Source organism: Tinamus guttatus, unplaced genomic scaffold, assembly GCF_059628265.1.
Source record: "Tinamus guttatus ecotype Peru unplaced genomic scaffold, ASM5962826v1 Tinamus_guttatus_pri_ptg000314l, whole genome shotgun sequence".
Lineage (NCBI taxonomy): Eukaryota > Metazoa > Chordata > Aves > Tinamiformes > Tinamidae > Tinamus > Tinamus guttatus.
In genome coordinates this window covers 9,220,599-9,237,543 of record NW_028288848.1, presented here as the reverse complement: position 1 = coordinate 9,237,543, position 16,945 = coordinate 9,220,599, and the positions used below count along the sequence as shown (strand labels likewise).

Here is a 16,945-nt window from a genome sequence, read left to right as displayed (position 1 = left end):
TTTTATTTCTTTTGCATTTCCTAATTTCTGAAGTTCTTAAAAAATAACAGTTAAGTGAAATTTTCTGTTACTTTCCAAATGACTCAGGAGGTGGGGAAAATATACCCCAAAGCCAGTAATACTAGTATAGTTTTACCAATATGCCAGAAGTGAAGAAAATAAGTATGTAAATAACATCTTCAAAATAAGAACTACTCAGAGGAAGTTTCTGAAGCAAAATCTCTAACTTTTGGCCTTCAGTATCCCTCTCATCACTGAACAGCTATTCCTCACCTGCCACAACTGCAAGGTTAGGTGAACCTCTGATCTTTCTGACAGATTACATATCTTTTTAATTGTAAGATTTGGTGCAGGGGAAACTGCCTACTGGACAGTTAAGGATTTTCTTTCATTAAAATAATGCTCATAAAGTCAACATGAAGAAATTCTAGAAAATATTTGGAAAAGACTATTAGAAGAAAGGCATGCAGGAGAATGTTTTACAATCTGACAGTGCTAAAGATCATATAATATGTGCCTTTTGGCATGAAGACAACCAGATTCAAAGCTATACTATTTGTAAATAAATACATATTCTGAGTTAAATGGTATTTAGATAGTTGCTAATGTTTGAGATATGCCAAGTAGAGCCACTCAAATTATTGCTTTTGGCCCAACCAGACAATACAGCTATACACTGTGTTTAATTGTTAACATTTTCATATGATTCCACCTACTGGTAGGAAAATTATCTTTCAACAGCCACAACAATGGTACAAACACATGCAAAAAAACTTTGCCCAAAAACTTACTCAAAGAGTAAAAAGTCAAACTGGCAACTATTTTATGTTTGTTTGGTTTTTTTTCCCCAATATTAGATCTGATATCTAATATCTAAAAATCTGCTGATAAGGACTTTAAAGAGTAACCCTCTGATGTTTTGTGAAATTATTGTGCAGTATCTTTGGTTACCAGGTCAAAATGTAGGTAAAAAAAAAAAAAAAAAAAATCTCTTCTTCCCAATTTATGCAGTTGGGAAACATCTAGAATTTTCATTTTATCATATTTTATCACCACTCTTACAGTCTACTAGAAAAGCAATTCCTTTCTTATATAGAAAAAATCTACCACTTGAGAAATTTCCAGCTATCAAGATCTCTGTGAATAGCTTACTTTTCCAAGCTTCTATGCAATGGTATCTTCAAGTACAGAATTAAGTCCAGCTTTGGTTTAGCAAAAATTATTCATATCTCAAGGATAATAATAAAAAGAAATCAAGTTATATAATAACTTTCTAATATTCTAAAATAGACATATGCACAGTTTGCATTAGAACTTGATTGAACTTTTATAAAAAGTCCTAATTTAAAACCTAAATTGCTTGAAATACATAGTAGTATTGATTGAAAAATTAAAATCCATTTTATTTGCACTTAAATCTAAATTCTTCACTGTTTGCACTGCTCTGTACATGCAAATCATGTTTTACCAGGAGCAAAACCACATAACTACATATATAAAACTACATATATGTGTATATACATAATTACTATTTTTAGAGTATTTTTCAAATATATACATGTGAATGAAGATAACATCTTAAGCATCAAACCAACTGAATAAATCTTTTATTTTATGTTCATATAATTTGCCTGGAATGAATCTTCCTTTTGTTTATATTCATATAAACATAACTGTCCTGACACAGGACCCTAATAAACATAACTGTCCTGACACAGGATCCTATCCAAAATATCACCTCTGCCCAAGCTAAATAAGCACAGAAAACCAAGGATGTTAGGCCCGTGACTAGCAAATTCAACTCGGGAAGAGGGTATTTTGTCTGGTTTTAGATGAAAGTAAAATACTGAACCCCTAATTCTAAATCACTCTTTGAAGATTCTCAACCTGATAAGGGGAAAAATTTCAGATCTCAGAAAATTAGATTTGGTCATTACATGGACCGTTACATTAAATTGCAACATGGAATTCTCTATTTTGGACCTTATTCTTCTAAATAAAATTTGAAATTCAAATTAATTTATTGATAGGCCACAATAAAACCTTTAAAGAAATTGGGACTGAAATAATTCTTCTGCTTGGTCTTGTAGGGTGAAAGAAGACCTACCCTCCTTAGCTGTTCCTCTTAAGATGGAAATGAAAACCAGTAAAACTTCTGGCCAACTCTTTAATGAAGAATTTATCTTCAACATAGATTGCCTCTAAGGAAAATATATCTAATCTTAAAAAAAAAAAAAAAAAAAAAAACTTAGCCTGTTTCAGGCCAGAATTCACTTCTGTTTCTGTTTTTGATTGACCATTGTTCAAGTAGACTGTGGGGAAATATTGTTTTTAAAAATATAATATGAAAAGACTCATTTCATTGAAAGAATACAACAGCAAGTAGAAAGTGCTTACAAAATTGAAGGAAAGGATCTTTTCAGAGCAACTTTCGATCCTCATGTTTGCTGAATCTTCTGCAGACCTGTGGAGTTTTGAGGGTAAATAACCATGTAAAACACTTTAGAGACAGTAAGACTCAGAGCACAAACTGAAGGCTTGAATCCCAATATAACCTATTTCTTTGAAAGAATACAGGACCATGCAAAGAAGCTCAAACCAGTAGCCACTGCAGTAATGCTCTACTGAACACTGCACTGAGCATGTACTCCCTCATCAAAGAAACAGTTAATAGGGGTGTGAGCTTGTACATGCTGTTCCTTCATAAAATACTTGCCACAAAGTGCCAAAGCACTTTAGTGCCAAAGCAACTTAGTTCAGAAATAAGCTCAGTTATACAAAGGTGCAAAAAGATTTAACCATGATTTTTGCAAATAATGTGGATGCTAGTTCTTCCGGATTTCTAAATGCTATTTTTCTTTGAGTGTTAAAAAAATAATTTAGTTGCAAGAAGAATAACAGTCATGAAATTTTAATCGTTATAAATCTAATTCTATGAAAAGTGAATCTACTGTCAAAAAGTATCATTTAAAACACTTCTAAAGAAGCCAGTACTTCCATTATTACAATATTAGACTTGCAAAATTAAAACAAACTGTGAATTCATGTGCAATTAAATCTCCATTTTGTATATGTGTCAAGACTGAACTAATAAAACCTTCAGGGCTGGGAATGTTGCCCAGCACAGTGCAGACACCTGAGCTACCTGTGTGAGATCAAGGCTGTGCAGAAGTAACAGCATTACCTTTTTTTTCCTGTGTCATATTTCATATGACCTGTGTCATAGTTCAGCTTGCTCCTCACTACTACCTTAGATAATGGAAAGATAACTCCCCACGACCTGGTGACTGCAATTCCATTTCACACATTCATAGATTGCAATACATTTGAATAATTCATTCAATTTATTTTTAGACCATAAGAATGAACTTGCTTTCACTTAGTCCAATCTGTAGTAAATCACAGTATGAAGGACTCATGCAGTAACTTTTCAATTATTTTCTGAAATAGTATGTTCAGGGAAAAAAAAAAAAAAAAAGAGAAGAGAATTCGGTCTGTTCAGTCTAGAGAAAATAAAATGAGAGTTACAATAAAAATTTTCCAATATGTAACAGAATGCGAGGATCCGCCCTGTCCACTAAAACAGTAAATAATTCACCAACAGAGAGAAAAAAATCACCACCATAGAGAAGTTGCCTATCAGAATGGAAACACACTGGCTGTGTGTGGCCATGCCTCCTCTATTCAATAAACAACCTTCAAGTATAAATCCTAATGTCACACACACATTTGTGTGAAAAGAACAATATTCAAATACTGGTAACACTGTCTGCTTTTATCTTCCTCATCTAGTTTTTTAAAACACCCCGTTAGTTTAAAAGCACAAGCTTCTACACAAAACTGACTTGATGAACCTGTGCCCCAGCACGCTGGATAGAGGCACTTCTGAGCAGCAGGTGATGCAGCCCAAAGGGCCCTGCACGGCCTGACCCTGGCAGCTCTAGAAGCCACTCCAGGCTCACCTGCCCTGTCAGCCCAGCCGCAGAGCAGCCTCTGGGACTTTGCAAGGACTGGGCCAAACAAAGTTGAAATAAGGCAAGGGTGTGAGCAAGGCAAGTCTGAGAACATCTCTGGCTAATCAGTCTCTTTGAAACTTTTAGACATAGCATAATTGAATAGGATTCAAATGATTACTTTTCCATTTCACCTTTTGTTTTTCCTAGCAACAATGTGATACACACAGGAGTGAAGCTCTAAAGTCATTTTATCTTTCAAATAATATAGAATTCAGCTTTCAGATTTTTCTTCCTTTACTTCTGACTAGAATAATATCCACTAATTGTAATTTAAAAAGAACATAGAGCAGAACAGAACATAGAACAGAAATTGTTTAAAAACATTAAAAGCTGTATAAACAATTTTATCCACCAGATGGCATATGCCTCACATTTTACTTGCAAGCGTGTTTACTTGTGAGTTCAACGACACAGAAGATCAAACTCCTGTTTTTCTTCTAATTTTATATATTTCAACAGTGGTTTATAAATTTTATTCTGTGTCAACCCAGCACATAAAAGGATATATGCTGCAATCAAGGCACATCCTTTAAAATTAAAATTAACACAGATAGCTAAGAAGTATTTTGAAACCCTGGCCGCCTTCTGTCCTGGCAAGGAGAGGCTAATATAGTTCTACAAGTAAAGTTACACCTAAAGAACTATCCTTGCAGACATAGTTTAGAGATAAATATAGCATAAAGTCTGAGTGTTCTAATGAAATAAGCTGTACTATCAAAAGACTACATCTAAACTTCATTATTATGAACATTGTATATTCACGATTACTTATGATCTGGCAATATATATATGAATATATAAAAATGCACACAATGCACATATCTGTATATGTGTACGAACCATAACTAAAGGGAAATCAATGATGACATTACATAGATACTGTAGTCAAAAAAGTCGTCTTATCAACATTTTCAAATACAGTTTTTCAGTGGAATTAAGGTCCAAATATTCAAATTGGCCTATAATTCCGTAACAAGACTTCAAAATGTAGGGGGGGTACTTATGAGAAATACCAGTTATTCAATACCTCTAAATTCATGGTAATTTTATCCAGTCGACTAATCATAGATTATAGGTGCACATCTGTTAACAAACCTATTAATAAAGAGAACATCTAGAGATGTTGTGATAGAACAAAAGGCCGAGTAGTGAAAAAATGGGCAATGTTCTTCAGTAGGCAGATAGACAGAATGACTTGCTTACCATCATAAAACGTATAAATTAAAAATTAGGAAAGTATAAAAAATTTAAACCTCCATGTTCAAAGGCAATACTCTGCCACGTTAGAGATATACTGTTGTTTCAAATTTCCTGTTAATAACTGCTCAGTATTTAATCCATTCTCAAATTTATGAACATTTCTTCTTGGAAAAAAAAAATTCAGAGTGGGAGAGATATGATCATGATGATACTACCAGGTGATCAAACTGAATGTGGAAGCCATGCTCCTCCTTATGGGCAAGAGATGGTAGACTTTAAGGATCCAGGAAGCAAGAAGAAACACCCAGGTACCAAAAGCTGTGTTAAATTTTCTGATATGCCTCTTCTTAGTCTTTTAAAAAAACTTTGGAATTTCCACCTTTCCAAAATTAACTGCACTGTATACAGGGATTTGAGTCACTTCCCAGCAAGAACACTAGGTCTAATTTTTCTCATACTTCAGGCTTTGAAACTAAATATCTCTACTTGCAAATAAGATTGAAAATATATATATATTACAAAGTATGTTAATTTTCGCAGATATCTTCTATAACAGAAAATATTCCAGGGAGGAGAGGGAGAGAGTGACTAGAAAACACTATCTAATTTAAAAATTAATGAATCAGTGAAACAATCCAAGTGAGCCTTGCCACACACTCACTCAGCCTTGTTACAGCATACCTTGCCAGAGTGCCTCTGGTTATCATGGTTTAGAGATCAAACAATGACCAACAATCTCTCTCCAAATTCTTTTTAATCTTCCTATTTCTACATAAAAATGCAACCTTCATGCAGATCCATCATGATAGTTTTACTGCTGGGTTAGAAAGGTCTTATTTCCCCAGAAAAGAAGCAAAACATTCACTCCTTATTAGATTTGGAAGTAAGATTTTGTCTTTTTCCTCTGCATTTTTAAAGTTGCAAAATTCAAAAGACTCTTTGTCAACAAACTCTTATTTTCTTCCCAAACTTCTCATAAATCACTAGCTCCTTCTCACTACCTCTCAGTTAGCCTTTTATATCTCATTAGGAAATTCTGTCTAGCACCATTAAGAAGTTTTTTTTTTTTCCTCAGATCCAGCTGAGTCACAACCAGATGGATATTTCCTCTGAATCTGCTTTCATCTTGGCTGTTGTTTTCCTTGTGTTCTTGGCAGACTGAAGCAAGGATCTGAGGAATCTGGCCATTAAATTCTAATATAAAGATTAATGAATAAGCACATCATTTTTACTAGTGAATAAAAGAAGAAGGAGGAAGGTAGTTGCAAATGTAACATTCTCTATGATACTACAGAAATTTAACTTCAGCCAAAATACCAGCTTTTTTGAAAGCTAATTCCAGTCTGAAAGTTTAATACCACAACCATGTACATATCAAGCATCTAATCAGAAGTTTAAATGCTGTTTACTAAACTTGCCTGGAAAAGAAAAGATCTTGGAAAAGAGGAGTCAGAGCAATGTTCAAAACAAAATACAATATTTGTGAATGATACAGATGCAACACGTAAAGGGATTTGAGGTCAACACAGCTAACATAACCTAACATAAGCAGGACTGCCATACAGGCTATACAACTGCATGAAGAGGGAACTACAGCGTTAACTATTAGGCCTGGCTAAAGAGTAGATTGCGAGAGTCAACAGTAAGAAAAACACTGTTCAGTAATTGATAACTGAAGGGAAAGAAAGGATTTTTTTTCTCTATACAGATGGTAGAGGCTCCCTGAAGATCAGCAGTGTAAGCAAGCTTGAAGCCTGCTACTTAACACTGAAGATAGGTTCAAAAATGAAGAGCAGACTGGTGTTGAAGGATGTGGATTTAAAAGAGAAAAGCTAGTTAGGAGGACAGAAAAAAAAACTCCTAAATTTCAAAAGAAAAAAAAAAAAACTCCCCTCCTCCCAGAATTTGTTGAGAAGCCCCATAGAAGCCTAGAAAGGGAGACCAGGCCTCTGTTCTTCCTCTGCTACACACCCATAAGAAACTCGATGACCTAGCAGGTATCAAATATTTAAAGTCTTCAATCACTGGTCGCTGGAATTGATATGGTATCAACTAGCTTTCACTGCATGCTCTTCTATTATGTTAGAGGGATAGTGACAACCTCAATGCTGATGACAAAGGGCAAGGTAGCAGTTCCCTTACCAACTAGGAAAGTGCTTATGCAGATGGTAACTAACTCATTTAAAGGTCGTGGAAAAATATGTCTGAAGCCAAGAAAAGGCGCAGCTCCTTGGTTTATGCTGTACAAATACATGTACAAACTCAGTTTTAAAATTCCATAATAATTTGTATGGTTACAAACACAACATAGTCACTAACCAAATTAAGCCAATCCCGAAAAAAAACAAAGAAACAAAAGAACTTATCCATGCAGTGGTCAGGTTGCTATATAGATCACAGATTGGACAAACCAATACATCCCCCTTGGAACACAAAAACATTGCATTGGAACCGCTTAAAAAAAAAAAAAAAAAATCAGTCATACATACCCAAATCCTCCACACAAAGCTTAATCACGCTAGTGTTTCTGATGATGGATTTATTTTCTTGCATCAAAAGAACTCCTTGTGTAGCCAAAGCTTTTTAATCTGTGAAAAATCTTCTAAGTACAGCAAGCACAAATTCACCTTTTGAATTTCACTATACCTCTACTTTTAATGGCATCCATTTTATGAGTTTTTATTTTCCATGATTTTACAATAATTTTAATTCTGAAACAAACCATAGATACTTTTATGTCCACAGCAGCTGAACCACTGTAAGGAAAAACAGGAAACAGCTGGTCAAAGCTCAACTGTGATGAGAAACATGTTCAAAACTAATTAAATAAATAAAAATATATTTTTTAAAAGACTCAAAAGTGATCCACCATGTAGAAAGGTAGGATCAGTCTTTCGAAACCAACTGCACAGAGTGCACAGTGTAAATTAAATATGAAGTAAATCACAAATGCTGCTAAAGATGAAAGTTTAAGGAACTTTGTTGCCCAAAGGAAGCATTCAAATTATTATAATTCTGGACTGCCAGAGAACAGGAAAATGAAAACAGTGCTGTTTTACATATGATTCCTGCTTTACTTCAAGTTTGTTGATAACCTCTACCACCAAAGCCTCCTTCATGTGTTGGTAAATCATTAGATGTCAATGAAATGCACTGATGGCCCCCTAAATTGCATTTCCAGAGTTCTCTGTGTATTTTAAGTGGCACAAATTTCAAAAGGAATTAAAAGAGACTCAGAATACAAATAACGCTCAGAAAAGGCAAACATTCAAGTGTTTATGAAATAACCTGTTTTCTTCTTCAAAAACATGTTTATGTTTAAAAACACTTACCTTCTGGTGCAATATTAAGAGAGTAGGCAATCCGTACGAAGTCCAGTATTTTGGTTCCCAAGGAAACTCTACTGTGCTTATATAAAATAAAATATATTGCATACAGACAGGACAGAATTGTAATTGCCTCAAGCTTGCTCTAACTCTGCAAAGTTACTCAAAACAAACTCGCAATTTATAATGCAGGAAACTAAAAGACAGAAGTAATTTTCTTGATCAAAGTGACAGCAACATTTAGAGCAATTCTCCATGTCTCAGATACTTTCTATGGTTTTGTTGAGAGACCTTATTTAAGATTAATAGTATTTGACTATTAATTTTATATATATATATATACACACATACATATAGAATCACCTTAACCATTGTTTGCTTTTATGCACGTGTCTCCAAAAATCACCCAACAGATGAACAGCTCACATTGGTGGAAAAACTGTTTTGTTCCCTTTTTAACCACTAGACCACTAGAGACCTAGAATACATACATGCTGCAGACTACAGCATAGCACAGAGCTAACTAAGCCTGTTGAAAGTCAGGCCACAGCAAAAAGGAGTTTGGCAGCAATTCTTCTTACCCAATGCCCGAGTGAGATCATTTACAACTACCTATATCTAAGTCAATAGAACAGCTGAGATCATCGCTTGTTTGTGGGACAGCCGGGACACCAGGTTCAAGCGCAGGAGCTGGGCTTCTAACCCAAGTGGCAACACGAACAGCAAGCAGCAGCCTGGGCAACTGAGGCGAGCTGCAGCTAACAGGGCAAGGAGGCTTTACGTATCAAATTAACCTTTCCGCACTGTATTTGCACTGTCAGTGCATTATACATTGTTGTACAGACAATAATTTTAGTTTAATACTGTAGTTTTAAAAACAGTTTTAAAAAATTAATTCCAAACTCTTATATTAAAGATTTGGCATAGAATTCTGGATCCCATTAAACCTGTAACTGTTTTGTGCATACTTTTTTTTTTTTTTCCTTTGCAAGTCACATGTGCCTGTAGGAGATTTTGAACAGATTTCAGTATGATCAGAATTTCATCTATTCTTTAATACTTGAGAGAATTCCTGAATACTTTGAGATGGTTGCAGTATCAAACCAGCACAGCAATAGAATTTACTTTGTTTTGCTCATGTTTTACTAATGAAGGTCTAGTGTGATTTTTTTGGAGAGGGGGAAAAAAAAAAAAAAAAAAGCTAGTCATACAAATCACTTTTAATCAACTCAGAAGCTCACAGTAATTTCATTATGAAATTGCAGTCCAAACACTGGACCTAGTCATTATAGTTACTAGAAAAGCTAAGAAGGAAAAACTCCAGTTTTTACAACAGTTAATTGTTCAGAGTCCTCTGGCAAGTGCACGTACTGATCCAAACTTGTTGCGTGTTCCCATGCTTTCATACTATACTTATTTGTAGGTATCAATCTTTATCTTTGAACATGTATTATTCCTGGAAAATCAAAATTTTGTACAGTTCTATGCATTCATAAATGAAAACTCTTCAACTTTCTACAAATGTGAGGATGAGAATATCACCCATGAATAAGAATGATCACAGAACTTCCTCTCTCCTGCACCTCTAGAAGATTGACAAGCACATTTTAAACATGAACCTTCAATCGCTACTGTATCAGGTTATGGTTTTTAAAATGATAGAAAAATGCATTCTGACATACAATTTTGCATCTCAGCACAAGCGCTGTATGAAACGGGCATTTTGCAGATCAAAACTAACTTCTAATTTTGTAATTTTCTAGTGAAGTTAAGAGAGTTATGAAGAGAACATTAGCTGAATGTTTTGTGTTCCCAGTGCTGCCCTGTTTCTGACATTCCTGATGGAAGCCGCGAGCTGTCACACTGTCCAACTGCTCAGCTGAGGTAATCAGCTTTCCTTGGTGTGGGAGCGCTCAGAGCTTTCTGTCTCTTGATAACCCACTTCATACGTATTTGGATAGTACATGACAGCTGCATTATGTTCAATTTTTATTCCTTTTTTACAGCTGTCACTGCTATATCCAAAAACATTACTGCCTACTATTATTTTTATATTTTTAAGGAGTTGGCACACTGGTAAATATTTTCAGTAGCAAAATTCTTTGTAGCCAAATGCTCAAAATTTTACAATATAAAATCACTTCTCATAAATAAAGAGATTGAATAACCTTATCTCATGGAGGATGCCTTAAGTATTGTGGCCATTTTCCTGCAAGTATCATTTTACCAGAACAGGGATTTTCCTACAAGTCTTTGTAGAATTCCAAAAGACTGTAAAAAAGAAGATTAAAGTAAATATGTATGAAAATTCATGAGTTCAGGTTTTAATTACCCACTCACCAACAGAGCAGCCTTTATAAGGCACAGCTTTTATTCCTAAACACCAGAGTGAGCAGTCAAAGCTTTTCAATACTTCATACAGGTAATTGAGAAATTAATTTTTAAACTAAAAACAATTTAGAGAAGGGGATAACTTTATAACACTCTAAAATAAACTCTGTGGTGTACTGCAGGGAGATTTTCTAAAACAGATCTTCATGCTTCTACACAGTTAATGAACAGTCACTAGAAGGCAAGTCAAAAAATGTGGAAAAACTGAAGACATAATACATTGCTCTTGCCAAGACTCCCACACTATTGGCTCGAAACACGTAAGTGTGCTCACAGCTAAAACTCATTGTTCATAATTTGGCCTCAAATTATTAAAGCTGTAGGGCAACTGCAAAATAACAAAAAGTATGATGAGATATATATCTACTACGCATTATAGAAATAAATTGACCGCTTATGCAGGCAAGGTAAAAGTTCTATTTTTAAAGCTAACCTATAAAACTAGAGTAACTTGACCCAAAGCAAATATAAGTACAGAGTTTCATTTAACAAAGTTCAATTTATTTTTACAGCACTTACTGAAGGGAAAACATAATTTCATGCCTATTTGGCTTTTCTTTTGCTTCCCTGATTTTTTTTTCCAAATAGTCATTTTTACTCTAGAGTTTTTTTCTCTATATAGAAGGCTGTAACTCTTGGGCAAATAAACAAGCAACACAGGGTCAAGAGAGAGCAAAGCACAGCTCATCCTTTCCTTCAAATTATTTCATATGGATATAAACCTTTTTGTTTAGAAATGCAACAACACTAGTAACAGGTAATGTACCCGTGCACAGCAAGAGAAAAAGCCCCAGCCACCTGCTTTATTTGCTTTATGTCATATGTCATTTTTTCCTGTAAATTCCTTTCAGATTGTTGGACTAAGAAATTTTATTTCCAAGTGGGAAAACAAAAATCTCAAACACCACATCTGCCTATAATTCATAGTGATATCCATATACGGTGAAGAACTGCAAACTATCATTTTATAATTAAGTATAGCATAATTTTCACCATAAAGAGTAATGCAGCATTTCAGGTAAGCATGCAAAAGCAGGAGGGAAATGTGCAGAAGTACTTTTAAATAATCTCTCCTTCTTAAATACAGAGCAAGAAGAAAGCCTGGAAAAGACACCTCATCAGAACGATGTTCTTAATACAGCGGAACAAGTCCTGAAACTCCTACAGAAACAATTTAAAAGCAACGGACAGGAGAAACCTGTGAGAATTTCATCTCTTAGGCTGCTTTGTGGTTTGGGGAGCTCCCAGAGCTTACAAGGAAATTTTCACCTAACAAAGTGCTCCTGTATTTAGTGTACTTGGATGCAAGAATAGTCAAAGCAGATGTTAATTGCATGAATGACAGTGAAACTCCCAAACTATCTGGAAAGTGATTTTTCTAATCCAAAGATCTCCAGCACAATGACACCAAAAATTTTGGAACCAACTTACTTGCAAAATGTGTGTTTTCAGAGATGTCAGAAAGCATACAACAAAATGGTACACTGATTAGAGGTGCTATGACATCCCGAGGGAAGGAGGAAAGGGGAATCAGAAATTAACCTCAGCCTCAGAATTCAAATATTAATTCTAATTCTAAAGAATTAAAATTAATTGTAATTCTGAAGAACTAAAAAATTCAGACAAACACGCATCATATACTAAAGAGAAAATGACTTATGTCTCTTACATATGGCTCCATTTCCCTTAAAAGTATTTTCCAGGATGACTATTTCAGATATCACATTCCTTAAAGAAGGCCGTAAAACTCTTTAACACTTCAATCTTTTTTCCTATTCTAACTATTAGTTAACAAGTACCACCACTGATTATTGGTCAACAGTATGAAAAGTACGAATTCTTACTACAAGAATCCTTATATTAGTCATGCAAGAAATCAAGAACCCTTGCATTAAATCAGGTTTACACTTGAATCATAAAAACACTGAAATTAATTTGGCCTACTGAAATTAATTTAACCTACATGAAAAACGTGTTATGATCATACATGATGAAATATTATACCAATTAACTATGAAACACTCCTTCCTAAGATAAAAATCTAGATTCAATCTAGATAATTAAGGAGGTTTTTTATTGTTATTAATGGCTAACTATATTAGTGTGCTAAGTTATTTGTGAAAAGACTAAGTGAGCCAGCAAAATTCTTGCTTCTTAAAGCTTCAGCAATGGGTATTAGGAATGTAATGACACAGTAAATATGGCATTAACACCTACAAAACAAGCTTAACTGCAAAGTTCATGATTGTGCACTGCAGCTGGTGCACAATCATGCTGCCATCTGGAGATGCCCAGATCGCTCACCTGCTTTGAAAAAAAAAAAATCCAGGAGTAGCGTAAGGAACTACTCATATTTTACATCTTAGTCAAAAGTGCACCTGGATATTTTTGTCGCATTACATAACACTACCACAAACACTACAGTACCAGGAAAAAACAAATTTTTTAAAAAAATAATAATAATAAAGGAGGTGAACTTCAGCACTCTGAAGCTAGCATGTCACAGGCATAGAAAGGTCAATGATTCTAGAAATCTTGACTTTTATAATTCTACAGATTGCTAATGTAATTCAGCTGAGTTGAATCAAACAAGTGGCCACACTGCACCAGTTCAAGCAACACTAACATAACTACTTGGCAGAGAAGCCTAAATCTGCATATAAAATATATAAAAAGCAGTAATCATACTCTATATGGAAAAGTATTATTTCTTGTATTTTCTTCATAATCAAAAGCCTCAGTTCTATCTTCCTATGCTGGGAATAGCCAAAAAAATAAATAAAAAGCAAGACAACAATTCAATACCTTTCCTACATTAGCTCTAAAATTATGTAGAAATACGCACCAATGCAACCCACTTTTTCCCCATTTAAAACATAAAAGTCTTTATTGTTCTCTGTTACACCAGTGCCCTGAAAAACAGAGCTACTGTTCATTTGGCTGTTCCAAACATATGCATACTCAAAGGGTGAGATAAGGCGAAAGAAAGAACAAATTACCACATTCATTTGCCACTTTATCCCTCTTCAGTTATTAACATAAAGATTTCCTACAAATGCTCCAAATTCATTACACTAACTCAGTATATATTTTTAACAAGTATTAGAAAGTCCATGGCATTCATTTAATGTTCGTATAAAAGCATCTGTAAGGCTAATAACAAACCATAAACACACACAAATTAGAGCAATCATCTTTGATACTAAAATAACAGAAAACGAATGCTAAAAATGCTTGATGGCTATTATATATTAAAAGATTAAATACAGCTGTTAGTATGAAAACAAGTGTCCATCTGAAAGAAGACAGACTTAATAGAAATAGTTTTAAGCCTCTTTTCCACACAAGAAAACATTGTAGTCACACAGAATGCTTCACTGTACTTGTTAATCTTGGGGTTGTTTGGTTGTTTTGTTTTTTAACTCACAGACAGAATATAATACAGTTATTTCTGTTTTGGGATATAAACCCTTCATATGCTTAAAATGCCTGAAGAAGAGTCCTGTGTATATCCTTACCTTTCCATCCCAGTTCTTAGCAATGTAACATTTTCCCTTTCCCTCTCCTACACACTGCAAAGCATAAAAGACTACAGGAAACACTCAGTTGATGGTACATTAAATACATACGTAGTTCATGTCTTTTCTTTAGTGCAGCATGATCCTTCATCAGGGCACATGCTGTATTAGGAAGTATATCCACTTTTCAGTGGTTAGGATAGTGAGTATCATGATAGGGAGCAGCACCACAAAACTTTGCTACCTAGTACAAGAACTGAGGGATGGTAGTTCTTGCAACTCTTTAATCATGTAAACAGAAAAAGGTTAGTTTCTAGAAGGATATTAGGATATCATAAATAATTCCATAATCATCATAGAAATACTGGACCATCAAGTTCATTCTTCCACTATCACTGACACATTTTCATACCATTATAGATTACATAAAAATATGTGCATCATTATCCATAAGTACAATTTGATAGAGATGTAAAGTTATATGTACTTCCCCACAATACTTTTGAACAAAAATAAATTTTTAAGATTTCAATATATGTACTTCTAAAAAGCAGTGTTAAACACAAAATTGAGGTTCAGTACAGTTAGGTGAAATATCCTATTAGGTGGTACTAAATGTTTGTTAGTCAAAGCATTTTGTTCAATAGAAAGTCGTCAGGTTAGCAAAAGTCTTACAAAAACAAAAAAAACAATGAAAAGCTTACCTCATACCATAAAGACTTCTGAAGAAAGGAATTAAATTCCCATTTTATTAAGGACTGAATTCTAGTTAGCTGCTCTCTTGTAATCCTACAATTCTTCAAGCCACTGCAGTTTCTCCTTTCAACATAACTCCAAGACACAGTTCCTATATGCCCTGAAGGTAACGTTCTAACAATTGCTCTTGTTCCAGTATAAACTGATTTTTTAACCTCCTTATCATTTTTACAAAAACGTCTTATTAATAAAGTAGAACGTTCCTTTTTGTTTCTTAAAAAATCGTCCTCCATCTCTTCGTCGCAGTTATCACTGCAGTCTTCAAAATGGCTCAGAAAGGGCTTTGAGGGCATTCTTCCAATAAAGTTGTTTCCACAGAAGCTGTGACCTGAGCATGACACTTTAACCTTCCTTGCTGCTCTTTCCAGGCATAAATACTTCTCCCTTAAAGCGTCACAACCACCATACAACTGTTGCCCATTTCCATTCTCACAATTATTTGTCAACTCCACTAACCTGCAAGAGCAGGCGGTAGAACCAGTGCTGTGATCACCATCAGCACTTATGGGTGGCAAGCAGTTATCCAAAATGAAGCTGTTGTGTAAATTGCACAAAGCCTTTGATATATTTCTTTCACTAGCACAGTGAAAGTGAAAAAAGGCTACCTTATCAGTATCCTTAGTTTCATTCGTATTAACTGCTGACTGGCTTCGTAGTGAAGGTCCATCCATTTTCAGCTGAAGTCCAGCAAGCATGGCTCTTTCCAGTGAAACAGGAATTCCAGTTTCCAGGCATGTGTCTCCCCCTACTAAAGAATCACATGATTTATATAGCTGGCTGCATGGCATACTGCTCTTATAGTTTTTCTGTACAATATTACAGTTAATATTAAGAAAATCCAATGAATCAGGGATGGAGCTGTTTTTCTCCCAGAATTTTTCATTGCTATTGTCATCAGTCATTCCTTCATTTGCCAGAGAGAATATTTTGGGCAGAGTGCCCTGAAGACTTTCCTCTTCAAGTCGATGTAAGTATGAGAGTGTGTGTGTAGTTTGCCTTCCCGGACTGCCAGTAGGTCTTTTTATAACACTGGTGTTCAAAGCATTTTCACTATTTTCATCTCCAGCTGACTGAGCAGGTATCACTTTACCCTGTACCACAGACAGAAGAACAGAAGCTGTCATTTCCTCAGAGCTCATCTTGACACACAGTCTTTAGCTGTCGGATGTTTGTTAGGGGAAAATTCTATTAATCATCACACCATAATTTCAGTGTAATTAAAGATTCAATGCTAAATAATCAAGAAACACATAGTCAAACAAATGTTGGTTACTTTTCCTGTGGAATTGCGGGGGGAGGGAGGGAGGGAAGAGCAGTTTGTTTAACTACTGGGCTACTAATCTTTCCTAGCTGTGGATAACAGGCAAGAAATATAAACATTCTTATATCAACTTCTTAATGTGATCTAGCCATTTGACTCTTGCCACAATTAATTCTTCTATCAGATGCAACACACACATCGTTGCCTCAGGTTGCAGAAAAAAGTGAATGTACAGTCCATGCCAAAGATTTATCTTTCCAGAGGACCTCCAAAAATGGTGTTTTTCTGTGAAGAAAAAAAAAATCCACGTATTTATATATATTTAACAGAATCCATGGCACAGTGTCCACAATTACAACACAAACATAGGGCTTTTATGTAAAGGGAAGGAACACAGAACACCAGAAAGTAATTACACAAATCCACAGAATTTCAAAAAACAAGTTCAAATATGTCTTTACAAGTCTCACTTTCCAA

At 34.8% G+C, this 16,945-nt stretch overlaps 1 protein-coding gene across 1 annotated transcript in view; it reads right to left on the bottom strand.

Annotated features, from left to right (window-relative positions):
* PLCE1 (phospholipase C epsilon 1) overlaps positions 1–16,384 on the bottom strand; it is a 110,758-nt gene extending 94,374 nt beyond the window's left edge. The window contains exon 1 of the mRNA XM_010211371.2: positions 15,156–16,384. Coding sequence (XP_010209673.2) covers positions 15,156–16,346 — 1,191 coding nt within the window. The 5' untranslated portion in view covers positions 16,347–16,384. The remainder of the gene's footprint in view (positions 1–15,155) is intronic.
* Between the last annotated feature and the right edge of the window lie 561 nt (positions 16,385–16,945).